Source organism: Phaseolus vulgaris, chromosome 5, assembly GCF_000499845.2.
Source record: "Phaseolus vulgaris cultivar G19833 chromosome 5, P. vulgaris v2.0, whole genome shotgun sequence".
NCBI classification, from domain to species: domain Eukaryota; kingdom Viridiplantae; phylum Streptophyta; class Magnoliopsida; order Fabales; family Fabaceae; genus Phaseolus; species Phaseolus vulgaris.
This window is the reverse complement of record NC_023755.2, coordinates 36,981,957-37,001,626: the sequence shown is the minus strand read 5'-3', so window position 1 is coordinate 37,001,626 and position 19,670 is coordinate 36,981,957. Positions and strand designations below refer to the sequence as shown.

Below are 19,670 nucleotides of genomic sequence, written 5' to 3'. Positions count from 1 at the left end.
CTTTTGATCTTGAAGTCCTAGGTTGTTGTACGTTTGGAACACTAGCTACTTCAACGTGCTAATCAATCACAACCTCAACTCCCTTCCTTCGGGCTTCTTCCTCTTAATCCTTCTTTTCAACAATTCTCTTTGCTTCAAAGTGTCACTCTAAAATAAAGATCATGTTCTCCTTAAGCATATCATACTTCAGAAGCTTATGGATAGGAGTAACTTTCGCATTTGCATCTAAGAATGGATTGGTCTGCTAGTATATTAGAATGTCTAAAGAAACTTATAGGAATTAATCATTTAGGTTCTCAACACATTCATCACTTTTCACTAGGGATGACAATGTGGATTGGCCTGCCCCACATTTGGCTTGCCCCACGAAAGAAATATAGGCTCATTTCACTGGCCCACCCCATAAGAGGTAGCCTGCAGGCCAGCCTGCATAAAAACAATATTTAAAAAATAAAATAAAATTTTATTAATTATAAAAAAAAACCTATTTTTATTGCTTAAAAATTAAAATTTCATCCATGTTTCAATTTGTTCAATTAAGATAAAAATATAAAGGAATTCAAATATGAGGGTTGTTAGAATGTTTGATTAAAAATAATTAAAGTTTTGTTTTGCATCTATTTTCCCTCTATATGTATGTAAATGTATCATATCTTATCAAAAATTTTGCTACAAAATATTTTAATGAAGATGATTAATTTTTTAACGAGTATCTTATTGAAATTTCTTCTTTATATTATTTTTATTAACAAATTTTAAATATAAGACTTTACTTAAAACTAAATCTATTGGTACTCTTAATATCAACAACTTCTTTAGATGATTAAAATAAAATATTTATATTTTTAGTACATTAAATTCAATTTTTTTAAAATAAAATAAAATAAAAGTTTAACTGCAATAATGAGTAAGTGAGGTATGATATTCTTTTGCAGAAAAATAATAATATTTTTTTTAATTATGCAGGCCAGTGAAATAACTCACTCTGTCTCACCCTACTGTTGGTCTACGTGGGCTGTGAGTTATACGAGACAGATCTAAGCGGATTATATTAGTGAGTCTGTCCCATACTTTTTGGCAGCAAAATGCATACGGATCCGCATAACCTGTCCCGCATTGTCATTTCTATTTTTTACTGAAAAAATTGTCATATATAAATTTTGACATGTGTTAAATTTTGACATGTGTTGAACACGCATAATATTTATTTATTTGTATTTGGGCTGTGTGCTTGTTGCCTATGGGCTTTGGGCTTGTTGGCTAATGGCTGTAAATCTATAAAGACTGTTTCTTCCTGCACCTCCATATCTTCTTCTGGCACCTCCATACACAACATAAAAATACATTTTTGTCCTTCTTGTGTCACCCCCATATAGTTTCGGGATTATGTAGTTCGGAAACTCATTTGAAAAAAGACTTCCGGATTACATAATCCAGAAGTTAAATAAGACTTCCGAATTATGTAATCCGGAGAATAATCATGCATCTGAAAAATGGCTTCCGGATTATGTAATCCGGTAGCTAATTACAAATTTAAAAAATGACTTCTGGATTACGTAATCCGGAATATTATAAAGGGGCATTTTTGGAAATTTGAAAACTTATGGAGGTGAGAGAAGAAGGTATGGAGGTGCAGGAAGAAACAGTCTCTATAAACTGAAATCCATACGCTACTTAAAGGCCCAAAACGTCATCCTTAGAATATTTCTTGAAGTCCTTTGGGCCAGTACTGAGAAACGTAAACAATTTACTGAGATTGTAAATTTAAATATCATTGTAGTTGTTGTCAAAGGAAAAAAAAAAAAAAACTAATTCAGGCTCAAAATAACAAGTAAAAAGTCAAACATAAATTCAAAAATTCTGTTAGAGACTTGAGAGTAACACCACTTTTAACCAGCAATCAAAATATGATCATTATTATATTATACTTTAACAAGTTATTTAGTGCATTGACGAAGGTATGAAAATGATTACATCGTACTTTACTAGTTGAGAATATATATATATATGTATATATATATATATATATATAAATATATGTATATATATATGTATATATGTATATATATATATATATGTATACACTTCATTTTATTATTTATCTAACTCTATTTTTCGGAAACAAGCTAGGAATGACCGGGTGATTAAGGTAGAGTGTGGTAATTATTTTTGTCAACACTAAAAAATGGGAGATTTTTACTAGTCATGCACATTAATAAAACTTTTCTAATTTCTTATACAAATTATGTGAGAACATAATTGATTATTTATTAAGCTATGTTACTCATTTCATAATTAATTTCGATCTAAGTATAACCGTTTATTACCTTTGCAGACTCAATTATATTAATAGATTATACTTTATCTAATCAATTAAGTTATTTATATCTATCGTTAAATACAACGTTTTTTTTTTCATATTTCAAGAATTTGAAAGGGAATCACGTTTACACTACAAGAAAAAATATTTCATTAGTTTTAATATAATTGATTAACTTATATCTCATTAGTTTGGAAGTCATACAAATTTAAATATAATTAAGTAAATTTGTATCATAATGATTATGTTAAATTACATATATTAATTATATTTTTCCACAGATGATTTAGTGAATACGAGGAGATAATTAGGATTACCTGTATGCTCAAAACACTTTGCATCTATATTTCATTTTTTTTTTCACTTATCTACTTTCTTTTCTTTCTTTTTTATTTATTTTATTTTCAGCAAAATGTAATGTTTGGATTAGAAGGTAAAAGGTAAGAAAGTGGGAAAATGAATGAGATAAAAAAATAGAAAGAGAAATGTAATTATTTGAATTAAAATATATATATATATATATATAAAAAAATAGTGAGTGGTTTATTTAATATAATAGAATAAAAATATTATCAATTGATATATTTAAAAAAAGACTAAAGTGTCCTTATATTAAAAAATATTTAATATATCTAAAACCTTGATTAAATAGTTTCTCTAATGTGATACTTACTTATATAATATAATCCTCCATTATTTCATCTCATCACTTCATATTATTTTTATTCTTTAATCATCAAATGCAAACCAAGAGTATACTTACATCTCCACACCTTCACTTTAACTTCACAATACATGATTGAAACACAAACAAATTCGAAATGGTTTTTAGAGCTTGAAGGTGAAGTTTACTAACAAGTTAATTAACCATTGAGTTGTGTTAGTCTCATGCAGCAAAAATTAGAAGGATATGTTAAACCTTTTGTCTTTGGTCCAGAAGACATGGTTTGAAATAGGAACTTCAGAATTTATTCTGATTTTATTAAGTTGCAGTAATGAAGGCTTGGATTTAAGAAGAAGGAGAAAAGAAAAGAGTGAAGGTATGAGAGGTGCAATGCAACCACTCCCAAGAAAAATGATTATGAGGATGAGAAGTGACAAGTTGAAAATCAAAAGGAACCTTTTTTTCTCACTGCAATGCAGTTCAGAATCAAAGTCAATCCAACAGCAGCTTGACCTGCAAAAAGTTAGTAGATGCTCACACACACTCCATTCACAACTTAAAACCAATATTTTTATTTATGAGTATTTATTAATGCTACAACACTAAGAATTTGACAGAATTTTTTTACTCAAAATTGTTATTAATAATACGTTTCACAAGTTATATCAGTTTTCATTTCTGAGCAGAAACGAATAAAAATAAAGTAATAGAATAATACATAAAAATATTAATTAGCCAAATTATTGGGCTAACTTTTTCAGCTTTGCGTGTGAACGTAATCAACTTTTTTCCATTAGTCAATCAATTTAATATAAGTGAACAATTTTCACGAACAAAGAAACAGTCTAATGAGTAGAATAATCACACGATGATGACTATTCCATGAGTCGCAGACAATGGTCAAAATCATAGACAGAACAGTCCACCAGCTGGATAAAGTTAAACCTAAAATTATAATCACCAATTAGCACACTTATAGTTCAATTAATGCTGTATAATGACAAAGCAAACCAAGGGAAATGTTACTATATAATTCTGAGCTAATTTTCATTGAAGCAAAATTTGTCTTTATACGAACAAGGTATTGGTTGAAACCCTTCTAATTAGGATTTAGTTGATTTAATCATGCAACAGGTAGAGTTTGTAGAAGTATATTTCAAATATTAATATTGTATTATGAAAGTGGGTACAAATTTATACAAATTGTTAATACGTTGGAGTGTTAAAAAAAACACACACCCCTTTTGACATTTACTGAAAAAAAAAACATTATGACATCAAAGAAATTATTTTTTTTGACGTAGAGGAGTAGAATAAAAAATGTTTAATAAGATTAAGTTGATTTGATTTTCCAATAAAAAAAACATTTTTATTTTGATTGTAATAGAAAATTTCTGAGGAAAACTAAATGATTTGTGAATAAATATGAATAATGCATCCATACCATACACAGAAATAATACTTATAACTAATGAAAGAATTTTCAATCCAGGTATATATATATATATATATATATAACTGAGATTTGTGTTCAATAATTTATGTTATTCTTGTACAACTTGACACTCTTTCATACAAGACAATAAAATTCATCCACCATATATGCATCATACTCTTTCTTTTATGGCCATCATTGCCTTTTTATTAGTTAAAATAATGAAGATTTGTCGTAAACAACCTCTATTTTGACTTCTGACCTAGCTTTTATACAAAAGATTCTTTGTCAGGGTGCTTAAACAAGTATTTCTATTTCTGACAAATCACACATAAGTATCAAAATCAATGATAGTGATACAAAAACTAAAAAATAGAGAAAGGGTTTTTTTTTTTTTTTATGATAAGGGACAATCTCATGATACAATGAATATCAATTTTCACATAATTAAAGGAGAGAACATAATAAGAATAACACTGCATGTATGTGCTAATTTACTTTCTAGTTCCAAAAGTTCATAATCAAAATACAATGATTATTTTTTTTACTTAATGCTTTGTTGAGATATGAATTTAGAGTTTTTATACGAATTCAAAATAAAAATGAATAGATAGCAATAAATAATATTTGAGAAAAATATTTTTGAATCTAAAAGCCTTGTTTTCTGGAATTGATAACATTGATGTCTGATTGGGGGATTGCACTTACATCGAGAGAATACTTACAAAAACCTAACATCATCGTCATCAAATCATCACTTTCACTTCCTAGAAAATAAGAATTATCTGATTTCATTAAAGAACACAGAACTCCACAACACAACCTCAAAGTCTTTTCTGAATCTTTCCCACTCCCATGCTTCTCACTGATCATATCTCTCTGATTTCACTTCCAGTAGTCAGTCATGCATCAGTAGCACTCAGTTCAGTAGTTGTAGTACACTCCCTTCTCCGTCTTGTTTTCATCAATACTAAAATACCCATTATTACTATAATTACTACCACTGTTAGTACTAATCAGTTGTTTAATAACCTCAAGATCATAATCGAGTGCTGTTTGTTGCGTTTGGAAGAAGCACCCGTTTGGCTTCTCTGTCCATTGGTGCACATACTCCTCACCTCCATCATGATTAATGTTGCCTTGACTTTGCATAAATCTGTTCGTGTTCTGATCTCCAAACATTAAATTCTGAAATCCCATTTCTTCTTGTTTTATCTCTCTGCCAAGGCTCACCTGGCTGCAGCTCCCATCAGAGGAACTGCAACTTGTTTCACTTCCAAACACAAGCATGGAACTGTCTGTGGTGGGGTAATACTGCATGGGACTAACACTCACCAAAGGCTCTTGGTTTTGATACAAAGGGAGAGAGGTGGTTGTGCTCGTGTAATTACTTGAAGGAACAGAAATTTGTTGAAGGCATGGGAAAGATGAGGTTGGTGCTGGGATGTGATAATGAGAGTTGTTGCAGTAGTCCCTATAGATTGAAGAGGATAGAGATGATTGAGAAGAAAATGATGAGGGAGGGTTTTGGGTGGAGGAGTGTTGATAGGGTGCTATTCTTTGATGAGATGCAGGAAGCAGCCCCATGAGTTTCCTCTTAAGCTTGGTGTTCCAGTAGTTCTTGATATCATTGTCAGTCCTGCCTGGTAACTGAGCAGCTATAATTGACCACCTAAAAACATCAAGGAAAAATTCACCAAATATAATTATATATCAATGTCTTCATTTACCCAACATCTTTGAGTGCATGCTGTTGCTAGATCTAAACTTGGCTTCCATGTTAAAGACCAGCTTCCCAAATATAGACAGATTCTAGACAACTACATAGTTTTCTCACATTGTCAAATCCCTTGTTGTGTTTTTTTTTTGTGTGCCTCTTTTTCTTTTCCTTTTACCTCTTTTAAATAAATATGGACAGACTTCAGGACATTTCACCCGGAGCATGCGTTTCATTTAGTGATTGAAGTAAAAGTGGAAAAAAAAAAAGAATGTCCATCTCAATATTCTAGATCTGGAGAATAATAAATTTTAGAATTTGTTAGTGGGTCTAGCTATGAATAGTGCATAAAAATGGGTAGCAATAAGTAGTACCTGCTTCCAATATTAGCATAAAGGCTGCAGATTATTCTGTCTTCCTCGTCGGAGAATTCCCCATGCTTAATGTTGGGCCTAAGATAGTTAAGCCATCTCAATCTGCAACTTTTTCCACATCTCCTTAGACCTATAATCATATATCAGAGTCAGAGCATTGTAGACATACAAAGAAAAAGAGAATACATGCAAATGAAAGGATGTCTAGGTTTAAAGTCTAACACTATATATACATGTTTCTTACCAGCTTTCTGAGGAAGAGCAATCCAATTCCCTCCAGTTCCATTCTTTTCTATGTACTCCTTCAGCTTTGAGTCTTCTTCTGGTGACCATGGTCCTCTCTTCACATTTGCCTTGTCACAGCAAGGAGCTCTTCCCATTTTCTCTCCTTCTCTGCAACAATTCCACAAAACCTCTCTCACGATGCCAATTCCAAACCCTGGCTTTCTAATGAAACTTTGGTGGGGACTGCTTAGCCTTATAACAAGAGACCTAGCTTTTGAACAGTTAAAATATTACTATTTTATTATCTCAGTAAGAAACAAAAACTTAAATGAAAAGCATGGATAGGACGTTTATGTACGAAAATAATTTAAATTGTGAACATTATTCTAATATGGACTCATTCTCAGGGAGAACTTTCTAACCTTCAGCCTTCGCGGCCAAAACTTCTGACTCATATATATAATTTCTTCTTTAGTTAATATTTAATCACACACAAAAGCATCCAAAGTTTGTCATACAGAAAGAAACATAACCCAGCAGGTTCATTGCAGTGATGGCTACAGCTACCAGATTTGTGATTCTATCCAAAAGCAAGGACCAAAATGTGGAATTAATTGTCCAAGTTTCTTCGTCCTAGTGCGGTGGCTCAATATTTAATCATTTTTGTTAATTAAAGCATTGACACTCTTGCTAAAGTAAAACATTACAAGAGCAAAAGACAGAAAGAAAAAAATTGAAAAGGTGCACGCAATATGTTAAAATACCTGTAGTATGATTTAATTAAATCCACATCTAACTGGCGGACATGTGTGACAAAAGCGCACCTCAACAATATATATATTGAAGATATATATTAATGGAGTTAATTATATAGTAGTATTATTAAACTTGTCAGAAAATCATTGTGTAGCAGTAGGTGTATCTTTTGGAACTGCACACGAACACGTCCTAAAACTTTACCACTAAAGAACCAGAAAATGAAATATATTGTTGCCTCTGCATTTGTAAATGCTAAATCATAACTTTGTGATGCATAGTTGCCTCTTCATACACTCTTTCCCCTAGGAAACAAACATAGGTGTTCAGGCAATTGCATGCACGTTAGGGATTCAGCAAACTAGCTAGCATATATAACTCTTTGGAACAGTGAAATATACTATAAATTATAATTCTTTTATATTTCAAACTTCTCTTTTGGTTAGTTTTTTCCTTGTTTTATTAAACTTTATAATCAATAACTTGCATTAGAAAAGATATGTTAAAAGAGCTTCATGTCTATTATGCAAAATTATCTGGTTATAATATTGGTGAGTGATGAGATTGGTGATTATTTTTTTTTTATCAGCCAAAGCAATGTGTTTTAAACGGTACCAAAAGTACCAAAAGAACACACAAAGACCTTGGATATACCCAAAGATAAAACAAACAAACTAATATAAAATTAGAAAAAGAACAAAAGCACTAATAAAAGTCTCAACGCAAGCTAACACACCATCAACAACTATTGGAACAAATCTATGCCCTCTAGTTGCCAAACACCTAGCAATACTCTAGCAAACAAACAACCAGGCACAAATAGCATCCCACATACATGAAGAAGAGCCAAAAACATATTCCCTGAAAAATAGTTTAACGATTGAAATTCAAACTTATTTTATCATCATACACTAAGATCTTAAACAAACAACTTAATTATATCTAATTGATGTTATTGTTCTCCTCATTTACTCTACAGAGGAATTTTCTGAATCTCTCCACCTCCTTAGACACGTGTACTAACATCTTAATAGACATAGGTAACACAGATAACACAATTTTGACTAGGAATATTAGTTTTACAAAAGATAAATATCTATCTTTCCGTTTTCTAAGTTGCAATCCACATACAACCCCAAATCGAATTAATCATTTTATTAACCTCACCCAGTTTAAAGTGCATAAAATACATTTAGAGTTTAAAGTTTAAGATTTAGGATTTAAGGTATAGTAAATAAATTTCTAGTTCACACAATTACAGATTTTTTCATAGTCAACTTTTACACCTCCATATACACACATGTACTAACATCTTAATAGACATGGATAACACATATAACACAATTTTGATCAGGGATATTCTTTCTACGAAAGATAAATATTTATCTTTCCATCTTCTCACTTGTTTTCTTATTTTTGCTTCTATTGATTTTCAAGCTTTAACTCTATCATATTCTCTCCCACATGTAGACTTAGGTATACGAAAGGTATTTGCATATCAACTTGATCAACAAAAAAGTTGATGGGGATTCCATACAAACACTTATCCACCCATTTACTACAAAAGCCTAATCTCTATATCATATTGTAAATGAATTTCTAGTTCACTTGCAAGTTTTTTCATAGTCAACTTTTAGAATTATTATAAATTTTTTATCAACAATAAAATATATAATAAATGTGGCCCACTTTAGGGGTAGTCTAACCCTCTTACAAAGCAAAAGAGACATACACCTCAAGAAAACCCGGACTGCTCACCCTGCCACAACTAGCTAAAAACAACATTGTTGTAACAACGGTTTCTCCTCCAATAGTGGTGGCTGGCGAGTTAGAGTCTTTTTTCGATATTTGCCCTGGTGCAAGAAGGATGGTCAACACCGACGAAGGGGAAGGTGTTACGTCTTTTTCGTCCAAAGGAAGATCTCCTGGATGGGAGGGCGTCTAAATCTGCTTCTACCTGGGAGTTGTGGTCGGCAAATTCTATCACATACAGTGGGGTTAGAAATTGTAATAGATTGTTCTAGACGAACAATGATTTTGGTAAAGTTAGAAGCATGTGGAGTATTGGCAAGGAGTTGGGTTTTTCTATCTCAGGGAAGAAGAATTTACTATAAACAGGTTACATTTTATGGAAAACCGGGACAATAGGAGTATAGGGTGGAGTTGAGTGTTTCTGATGATGAATCTGCTTAGTATGAATATAACAGGGTTAAGAGGAAGAGTCAAAAGAAAATATTTGTGCGATTTGATCCACAAAGAAGAGGTAAGAATGGTTTTCCTACAAGAGACAAAATGTTATGGGTTCGGAGGAGAGTTATTTTCTTTTGTGGGGTTCTAATGATATTTACTGGGTTGAAAATAGTGAAGTAAATAATGCAGTAGGGGTCATCATTATGTGGAGGAGAAACTGCTTCCAAATTACTAGTTCTTTTAAAGGGAGGGATTTCTCCATTCTATAAGGGGTTTGAGAGGTTGGAGATGGGTTACAAGTAACAATTATAAATGTATATTGTTTGGGTTTGTTAAGGGAAAAGAAGGAGGTGTGGGAGAGATTAGCGAAATCAGGAAGAATCAACAAGACAAGGCTTGGTGCGTTGTTGGGGATTTTAAATCTATCAGGTGTAAGGAGGAAAGGAGAAGTGTGATTTCGATTTCTGATTATAGTAGAGAAATTAGAGGGTTTAATGATTTCATCGAAAAAAACATATTTGGTGGATATTCCGATGGTTGGGAGAAAATTCACATGGTACAAACTGAATGGGGCAGTAAAGAGCAGAATTGACAGGATTTTGGTGTCTAGGGAGTGGCTGGAAACATATCCAAATAGTAAACAATATGTTTTAAGCAGATCGGTCTCTAATCATTGTGTGCTAGTGCTAAAAAATACGAATGTGGATTGGGGGCCAAAATCGTTCAGAAGCCTGGATGTTTGGCAAAGCGATGGCGGAGGGTTGTTTATTTTAAAAGAAAAATTGAAAAAAGTTAAATCCAGATCGGAAAATCTGGAATAGAGAAGTCTTTAAGAATGTCAACCGCGCAGGGGAAGTCTTATAGAAGAAGATTCAAGAGTTAGACGATAGAGACGATGAAAGCAGTCTTCACGAGTCTGGGAGAGATGAGAGAAAAATCTTATTAGCTGAACAAAGTAGAAATTTCTTCAAGCAGGAAGCAATCTTACGACAAAAAGCTCGCATTAAATGGTTGAAACAAGGAGATTTAAATACAAAGTTTTTTCACTTGAATATGAAGTAGAGGAGAGTGAGAAACGGGATCAACGGGGTTTTAGAGAACAATATTTGGAGTGAAGACAAGGAGGTGGTTAAAACGAAGGTAAGAGAGGGTGCGTGTATAGGATAATATAAAAAATTAGGTTCGTAGGGTGCGTGTATAAGATAGTATAAAAAATTATTTCTCTTAGGTTGAAAAGGTGATTGGAAAAGTGATTGATTTCAAACAATCTGCTTTTTTAGAAGGAAGGGGTTGTTCGATAGTGTTCCTGTGGCTAAGTTTGGGACGAGATGAAGAGGAAGAACAAAAAGTTGTTTTTTTTCAAGGTAGACTATGAGAATGCTTACGACTCAGTAAGGTGAGATTTTATCTATTATATGCTGGGAAGGCTTGGGTTCTGTGCAAAGTGAATCTCCTAGATTAAATCTTGTTTGGAATTTGCTTCGATGTCATTTCTAGTTAACGGAAGCATGACTAAGGAATTTATTCCGAAAAGGGGCCTGAGGCAAGGCGATCTTTTGGCTCTGTTCCTTTTTCTCATTGTAGTTGAAGGCCAGGGGTCTTCGGTTGAAAAAGATTTGGTTGAGAGTGTGGAGATTGGGAGTAAGAAGGTTAAGGTGAATATGTTGCAGTATGTCGATGATACTTTGTTTTTCTGTAAAGCTAGTCTCCAAAGTGTTTTCAACATTAAGGTTATCCTGAATTGCTTTGAGTTAGCTTATGATCTTAAGCTGAATTTTTTGAAGAGTAGAATTGGTGAGGTGGGGCTCGACAAGACATCTAATTTTTGCTTTGCAACAATTGATAAGAAGTGATGAAAACCCCGTTTAAATATTCGGGAATATCGGTAGGGGGTTGCCATAAGACGGGTGTGTTCTAGGACGATGTGGTAGAAAGGGTTAAGAACAAATTTGGTAGTTGGAAGGGCATATTCGTTTTGCTGGCTGGGAGGATCTGCTTGCTTAAGTCCGTTTTATCGTCAATCCCCCTGTTCTATCTCTCTTTGTTCAGGATGTTGGCTTGTGTGATGAAGAAGATTGTGACCTTGCAAAGGAATGTTTTGTGGGGTTTGGGGTCTAAAGGGAGGAAGATAGCCTGGGTTGTGTGGGATAAGGTCTGCAAGTTTAGGTAAGAGGGCGATTTAGGCATTATCAATATTAAAATTTTTAACGTGGCCTTGCTGGGGAAGTGGATCTGGCGTTTGAGGTCCAACAAAGGTGGGTTGTGGCAGGAGACCGTTGTGTTCAAGTACGGTGGTTGGAAATGTTTGAAAGAGTGGGGAGCATCTAAAAATAAACTTTTTTTGTGGTGGAATGACCTGAAGGAAGTCAGAATGTTGGAGAGGGAGTTTTGAACACTGTTTCAAATGGGAGGTAGGGAATGAAAGAGACATTCTTTTTTGGGAAGATAATTGGTTAAGTTCCGGTGCCTTGAAGAATATTTGTAAACAAAGAGGCATCTTTGTCTGAGTGTGGGGCTTGAGAGAACAACATTTGGGCATGGAGGCTAAATTGGAGAATGGATCTTTTTGTGTGGGAGGAGTTCCTTGTTCGCCAACTTACTGAGGTGTGAGTCTAGGACGAATGGGTTTGGAAAGATAGCATCTTTGAAGAGTTTTCTGTTCAGTCAACCTATTGTTTTCTGATAGGAGAGGCAGAAGGGGGAAATTCGTGGTTGTATGACTTCTTTTGGAAGATCAAGGCTTTACCTTCAATAATTAAAATAATTAAATTAACATATTATAAAATTAATTTAATGTTTAAATATATTTTTGGATATAAAATTATTATGTTAAAATTTTAATTTTAAATTTATTAATATACATGCACTGATAATTGATATCGGTTACGTTTTAAAGTAAATTGATTACTTTTTTTTAAGATTTGTATAATCGATTATATTTCAGTAATAACTAATTATCCTTCTAAATGCTGATAAAAGAAATTATCCTTCTAAATTTGTTTTGATAAATAATTACGTGCAAATAGAGTTGATTATACCTTAAAAAGATTTGATAACCAATTATATATTAAATGTTAATTGATTATCTCTCAACAAAAAAAGTTCAGGATAAGTAAAGAACTTCATTCATATTTAGGTGTCTTTATGCAATTCTAAATTAACTAGGGAGGAATATTTTTGCTGTTTCTTCACCTTTTCGTACACATTCTTCTTCAGTCGGTAAATACAAATATAACTGGTTATCACATATGTATATCTATATGAATAATATTTTTTTTATCACCAATAAAAATATATATATATACAAGAATCATTTAAGAGATTATTCAATTCTTATACTCTTATAAAAAATTACGAGGAGCTTAACTGCATAATATCTATGAAATATCTAAAAAATATCATGAAATAAAAATCAATTTTTAGAGACAAAAAATAATTAGTTGCTATAGTGACTAAATTAGAGACTATTTTAGAAACTAAATTTTTTTTTAATTTTAAATTACTTTCTATTATTGTTAAATGGTTTTTAAATTGGTATCTAATTAACTACCAAAGTTTTAACTACCAATTATTTAGTTTTTAAAATAGTTTCTAATTTAGTTACTATGGTAACTAATTATTTTTTTATCTAGAATTAATTTTTATTTCATGTTTTTCTTGTAATGCTGACAAAATCCGACAGAAAGTTCATCCGACATCCCACTAAAACGAATATCGAAAAAAATAATTTTATTTCTTTTAGTTAGATAAAAAAAATGTGATAAAGTATATATACTTGTGTGTTTACAGCTCCTCACAGTTTAACTTTTTCACTTGCGGCAGAAGGCGCATATATATTCACAATTGTACATATCTGATATATAGGGTCCTATGGATCAGGGATTGTCCTTAAATTCATCTGCTCAGAGATGTTGTGTTTAAATATTGACTAATTAATGAGTGAAATTGTATAGATATAGAGCTTTTATATATATATATATATATATAAATAGTTTTATACCGACAGTATAGTGAAAAATATATAGGGAAAACAATTATCACATATATCTGTGCTGTCATGTACACTAGAATAACATTCCTAGTATAGGACGTTTGTGTTGCTTGAGGACACATGAAAATACACAAGAGACCTAGGTCTTCTGCAAAGGCCCTATTTCATAGATCATACATGATGATATTCCTTCTTTTCCTTTTATTTATTACTTCTTCTATATCTATATTTTCCTTCTCTGTAATAGATAAACATCCCTATACTTTGTACTCTCTCTCAGTATAAAGGGTGGAAGAAAGCTATTCAATGGTTCTATAGAATTCTGCTCTACTTCATGGTATGGGTTTAAAGCTAACAATTATTTTTAATTTTCGTCTTATATTTGAAAATAATTGAAACAAGTTCACCAATTATGCAGCTGCATACTTTGATTTATTTAATGAACTGAATTGTGTCATTGCTAACGTATGCATGCTTCTGCTGCCAGCTAACTATACTGTATGGGGTTCTAATCTTAATTTTATATGGTATTAGCAGCATTAAATAGATTATTCACTTGTTTAAGTACACATCTCTTCTTTAACCACTTGTGTTTTTTTATCTCTATCTTTTACTTCTTATATCATCAACTTATCATATTTTTTTCCCTTCTTTGTGTTTTAGAGCTACAGCCATCAATGTTCTAGTTCGGGTAGAATTTATCTCAGATTAATTCAATGAAATTTCATATTCAAATCTTATTGACAAAAAAATTATATTGAAAAAAGTAACTCATGAATATTTAATACAAAGGTCATGATATATAGTCCAAACAAATGTTGCTGTTACACAAAAAAAAAAAAAAAAATTGGTGACAAGATAGGATACTTAATCAAGTGTAATTAAAAATTCAAAAAAATTCACCTTTTAAAATGAGACTCGAACTTGATAAAAAAACTTTCCCAATATTATTATAGCTAAATTTTAATTAAGTTGGGTCTAATAAAGTTAAAAGATACTATTTTTTTCTTATTAATAAATAATAAATTAAAATATTTAAAAAATATCACAACTCTTATAAATAAAACTCCCTCACATAACCTCTCAAAACAAAAAAACTATTATACGAAGATCCAAAAAAAAAATCTATAATATCATTAACCTTCCCACAGTCTATAAAAAAAAATTATACACTGTACTAATTTAGAAATATTTATATTTCTAAGTTAAAAAATACAATGTAAACTCAACATTTAAAATTTAAGTTTCTTCCACTACAAGACAATCATGAAATAGAAACCAATTTTTTTTAAAAAAATAATTAGTTACAATAAGAACTAAAATAGAGACCATTTTAAAAATTAAAAAAAAAATTGGTTTCTAAATTAGTTTCTATTATTTTATATTATTGTTAAATAGTTTCTAAATTGGTATCTAATTAGCAACTAAGGTTTTAACTACCAATTATTTAGTTTCTAAATTTGGTAGCAAAAACCTTGGTAGCTAATTAGATACCAATTTAGAAACTATTTAACAATAATAAAAAATAATAGAAACTAATTTAGAAACCAAATTTATTTTTAGTTTCTAAAATGGTCTCTAATTTAGTTACTATTGCAACTAATTATTTTGATTTCTACAAATTGATTTCTATTTCATGGTTTTTTTTAGTGTTCTCATAAATATTCATATTGACATACTTATATTTACTTTATCACAACTATCAAATTGATGTTTTTTTTATTGTCTAAATGAATAATTGATATTATTTTATTGTGTAAATGAAGGATTTTTCTATTGTTTCTTCATGACTTTAAGTTGTGTTAAACTGTTTTGGTTGAAGGCAACGGAAGAGAAGTGACTGTGGAAAAAGAAGAGTTATATATGTAGTGGCATATGATATAAAGTAAAGTTGATAATTTATTATGATTAAAGGAAGCTAATCTTGGTGGGTAGGCAGGGATCTAGGAAGATACGTTTAGTTTATAGTCCACGCTTTTTGCAATTTGGTAGCTTATATAATACCTGCATTTCTTATCACTTTCTCGATGGATATAAACCACTGTACATAGTGCTCCAAACAGTAACACTAATCTTTGACCATTATCTCCATGTATGAAAGAAACGTTTCACCATCCAAAACAATAACCATCCCCACCAAGATATAAAATTCAAAATCATTCCATGCTCTTCTGCACTCATGCTCAACCTTTTTAAAATGAAAATGTTAGAAAAGGTGTGCATGATAATAGACTCTTATTCAGGAAAACTTATGTGTAGCTATGTCTATGAGATTTAGGGGCTACATGCATATGAATCCGACTAAATCTCTTGCTTGTGTACTCAAAATATTTCAGTAGCCCTGTGATATAATGTGATGGTGATGCTGTATAAAGTTGTGACAAGCAGTAGTTCAAAAGCAGCAGCATCAATCTGGTGGCAGGATATCAGACAGAGTAGATTGAATATAGAATAATATTAGTTCTCCTTCAATAAGGTAGCATCGGAACGTTGAATGCATAACATGATGTGACGAGAGGCCAAGATAGTCAAATTATAAACTTATTAATCGTACCTTGTTTTTCAAATAATAACTCAGTTTTGTAGATTTTCAAATGACTCAAAAGGTTTGCATAATAATTGGATCAGTAGCATAAATAACCTTTGAGACATGCAAATGAAAGTGGTTAATGTAATGTGAAGTATTGTTTGTGAAATATTATTCCAGATTGGACCTTTGTGTGTGAGTAGAAGCATAGGGTAGTAGGTTATTGGTCCGACATACTCTAATCCAATTTAATGTTGTCAGAGAACCTTCGTGTCGCTAAAGCCATTAAGATCTAGCCTATCCTAGATTGAGGTTGATATACTCAATCTTTACCTCAGTTTGCTTTAAAAGTCTTGTGTCAACAGATATTACACAAAATCTTAATCACGTTCAAGAGGTACAAATTCTAAAGTATTTTACTCATAATAATATTTTGTTCTGCTTTGTCAGACCACACGGAAAATACCAGAGTGTTAATCTTTAATGTAGCAATACAAATCTTACATATCCTTATATTTTATTTCAACTGCCATTGTAGATGAACAAACAATTCATTATAGTTCGAAATTATCACAAATTTCAGGTTTGATCCATTTCAATTTATAATTTTTTTTATCAACAAAATAAATAGGAGTATTTTAGAGATATTACAACTCTTATAAAAAAAAAATGAGTCACCATAAAAAAGAAACATTACATTCTCTATATTTTTTTATATGTAATAGATTGTTGACCGAGTACTTCTTAAACATGTTCTTAACATACATCCTTTAATACAAAATGATTAATGTAATTATTATACGAAAATTTATTTAAAATTCAAAGATTAACCCAAAAATCTACCTTAATCTCAATCTAGTGTCAAAGGTCCATCACAATCCTATAAATAAGCATACCAACCAAGGTAAAGGTAAACTTTAAACAATATTTATTACACTCAGCTACCTCAAATTGAACACTAACTTAAGTATCAGAGTAACTTTTTTGCAGATACACCACCTACATCGATCAAAGACCGAAAATCACACGACATCTCCAATTGGAATCAACAATAATCCAAGGAACTTAAGAGAGGACCAAGACCTTTTGAACTTTTTTGTAAATACAATGTGAAAATTTTCCCCAAATCAATGTGAGTGGTTCTAAGAAAAAATTGTCCATTTTTTCTTTCTAACATTTCTTCTTTTATAAATGATTGCAGCTCATAATAGCTTTTGGAATGATTGAGTCTTTCGAGAGTCAATTTTGTCAATTCACTCATTCTCTATTAGAATGGAGGCATAACACCTCAGGAGCAACGATAATCACTTGGACCACGTCCAATGATCGATCACTAGAGTTTTGGACGGTATATGAGAGATTGAACATTATCCTAAACATGTTACCACCTTTACTCCTACTGAAGTAATAATAATTTTCAACAAAGATAGAAAATCAGTTTGAACAAAGGCCTGAGATTGATTGGATTATGTTAACAATTTTTTTTATTGATTTGGTGAAACTTTATTCGAGATTCATCAAACAGGATAATTTTACTTTTTTTTTAATGAAAATGTAGAAGTCATGTTTGGATGACGACTTTCAAATGTAAAAAATTGTATACCTAACAGAACTTTTACTTAAATTACAGGTATTTTTTTTATTTTATTGAAATTGACTTAGGAAATATGATTACTATTAATTTTTTTTATTTCTTTTTATAGAAGTAATGTATAATGACATTCAATTCATTAAAAAGAATTGGGAAAAAATTATGCATTACACACTACTTCTATAAAAAAGATTAATACTTAAATCAGGTGTATAATTTTTTTCATTCAAAGTCATCCCAATTTTTTTTATTAGTAAGAAAATATGTAATAAATGTGACTTACTTTAGGGGTGGTTCAACCCTCTTATAAAGCAAAAGAGACATACACCTCAAGACAACTTTGATTGCCTACCCTACAACAACAAGCTAAAAAACAACTTAAAATTGAAAGACCAACCCCGCCACCCTATCATCAACTTACATACATACCAGGGGTTCTAGGCACCAATTAGAGAACGAGAAACTCACTGAAGGTACCTTTGACAAGATCCAAGACCAAACCTTAACCTGTGCCAATGAGAAGACTTCAGAATAGTCTACCACTCTTCCATTGAATAAACAATTCTTTATATGTTTCCAAATTTCGCTTACCAACGCAATCCAAACATGACCCAAAATAAGATTAACTGAAGTGGTCGTATCAAGAATTTTAAACTGCTCGAAATGTGACCCAGGAGAGAGAATATATATCGATTTCACTCCTAATAACCAAACATAACAAAGATTTCAAGCTAGCCAAGTGACTCTGCAGCTGAAGAATAGATGACTTGTCGACTCCTCTAACACCCTACACAAACAACAAAGATTGCTCTCAACCTGAACCCTTCGCCTCTACAGATTGAACTTGGTAGCAATCTTTTTTCAATCACCCTCAAGAAAAAGTTGTACATCCTCGAACAATCATCTGCTTTCTCTCCCCTTAATAAATCGTAAGCAGACTTGACAAAAAACTCTACAAACTCGCAACCCTTCCAAACCCATCTGTCCTCAGTCTCCAAGGTCAGGCTCTTACAGGATACCACCTCAAACAACTGCCATACTTGAGACTCTTCCCAAGCAAAAAGTCCTTTTGTCTAATTTAAGTTCCACTGCCAAACACTATTGACCCAAACTCCGCAGTCGTTTAACTTTGCATCCTTATTGTCAAACAGAGAAAACAACCTCAGGAATCTATTTTCCAAGACTCCAGATCCTACCCAGTCGTCTTCCCAAAACAGAATATCTCTCCCTTTTTCCAACCTCCCAATTATAACAGTCTTTAAACTCCCCACTCCTCTGACTTCCAAATGTCCTCCAAATCTCAACACCACATAAAGGCTTTGATGTTCTGCCCTCTAATCTTTCAGACTTCTCCAACCCCCATACTTAGACTCAATAACCTCCCTCCACAATCCACCCTCTTCCGAATTCATATGCCAAATTCAATTTCCCAATAAAGCCATATTGAACTGCCTAGCCTTTATAATGCCAAGATCGCCCGCATCTCTGGACAAACAAACCTTTTCCCAAGCAACCCATGCAATCTTCCTCCCTTCAGATCCCCATCCCTACAAAAATTTTCTTTGCAGACTCACTATTTTTTTCAGCACAATAGATTGCAATCTGAACAAAGAGAGATAAAATAGTGGGATAGACGATAAGACAAATGTAATCAAACAGATTCTCCCAGCCATCGAGATGAATCTACCCTTCCACTTCCCTAATCTACTCTTTATTCTACTAACCACTTCGTCCCAAAACACTCCACTCTTATGACACCCCCCTACACGCATCCCCAAGTATTTGAAAGATGTTTTCATCACATCACAATTTAAAATAGCCATGAAACAGAGAATCTCAGTCTAATATACCCTTATCCCTCTGATTCTACTCTTGAGAAA

At 31.9% G+C, this 19,670-nt stretch overlaps 1 protein-coding gene across 1 annotated transcript; it reads right to left on the bottom strand.

Annotated features, from left to right (window-relative positions):
• Nucleotides 1–5,057: 5,057 nt before the first annotated feature.
• LOC137835700 (transcription factor RAX2-like) lies at nucleotides 5,058–7,166 on the bottom strand. Its single transcript, XM_068644315.1, has 3 exons — nucleotides 6,755–7,166; nucleotides 6,511–6,640; nucleotides 5,058–6,091 (listed from the first exon to the last, which is right to left on the bottom strand). The coding sequence occupies exons 1-3, from the start codon at nucleotides 6,888–6,890 to the stop codon at nucleotides 5,344–5,346; spliced, it is 1,014 nt and encodes a 337-aa protein (XP_068500416.1). The 5' UTR covers nucleotides 6,891–7,166; the 3' UTR covers nucleotides 5,058–5,343.
• Between the last annotated feature and the right edge of the window lie 12,504 nt (nucleotides 7,167–19,670).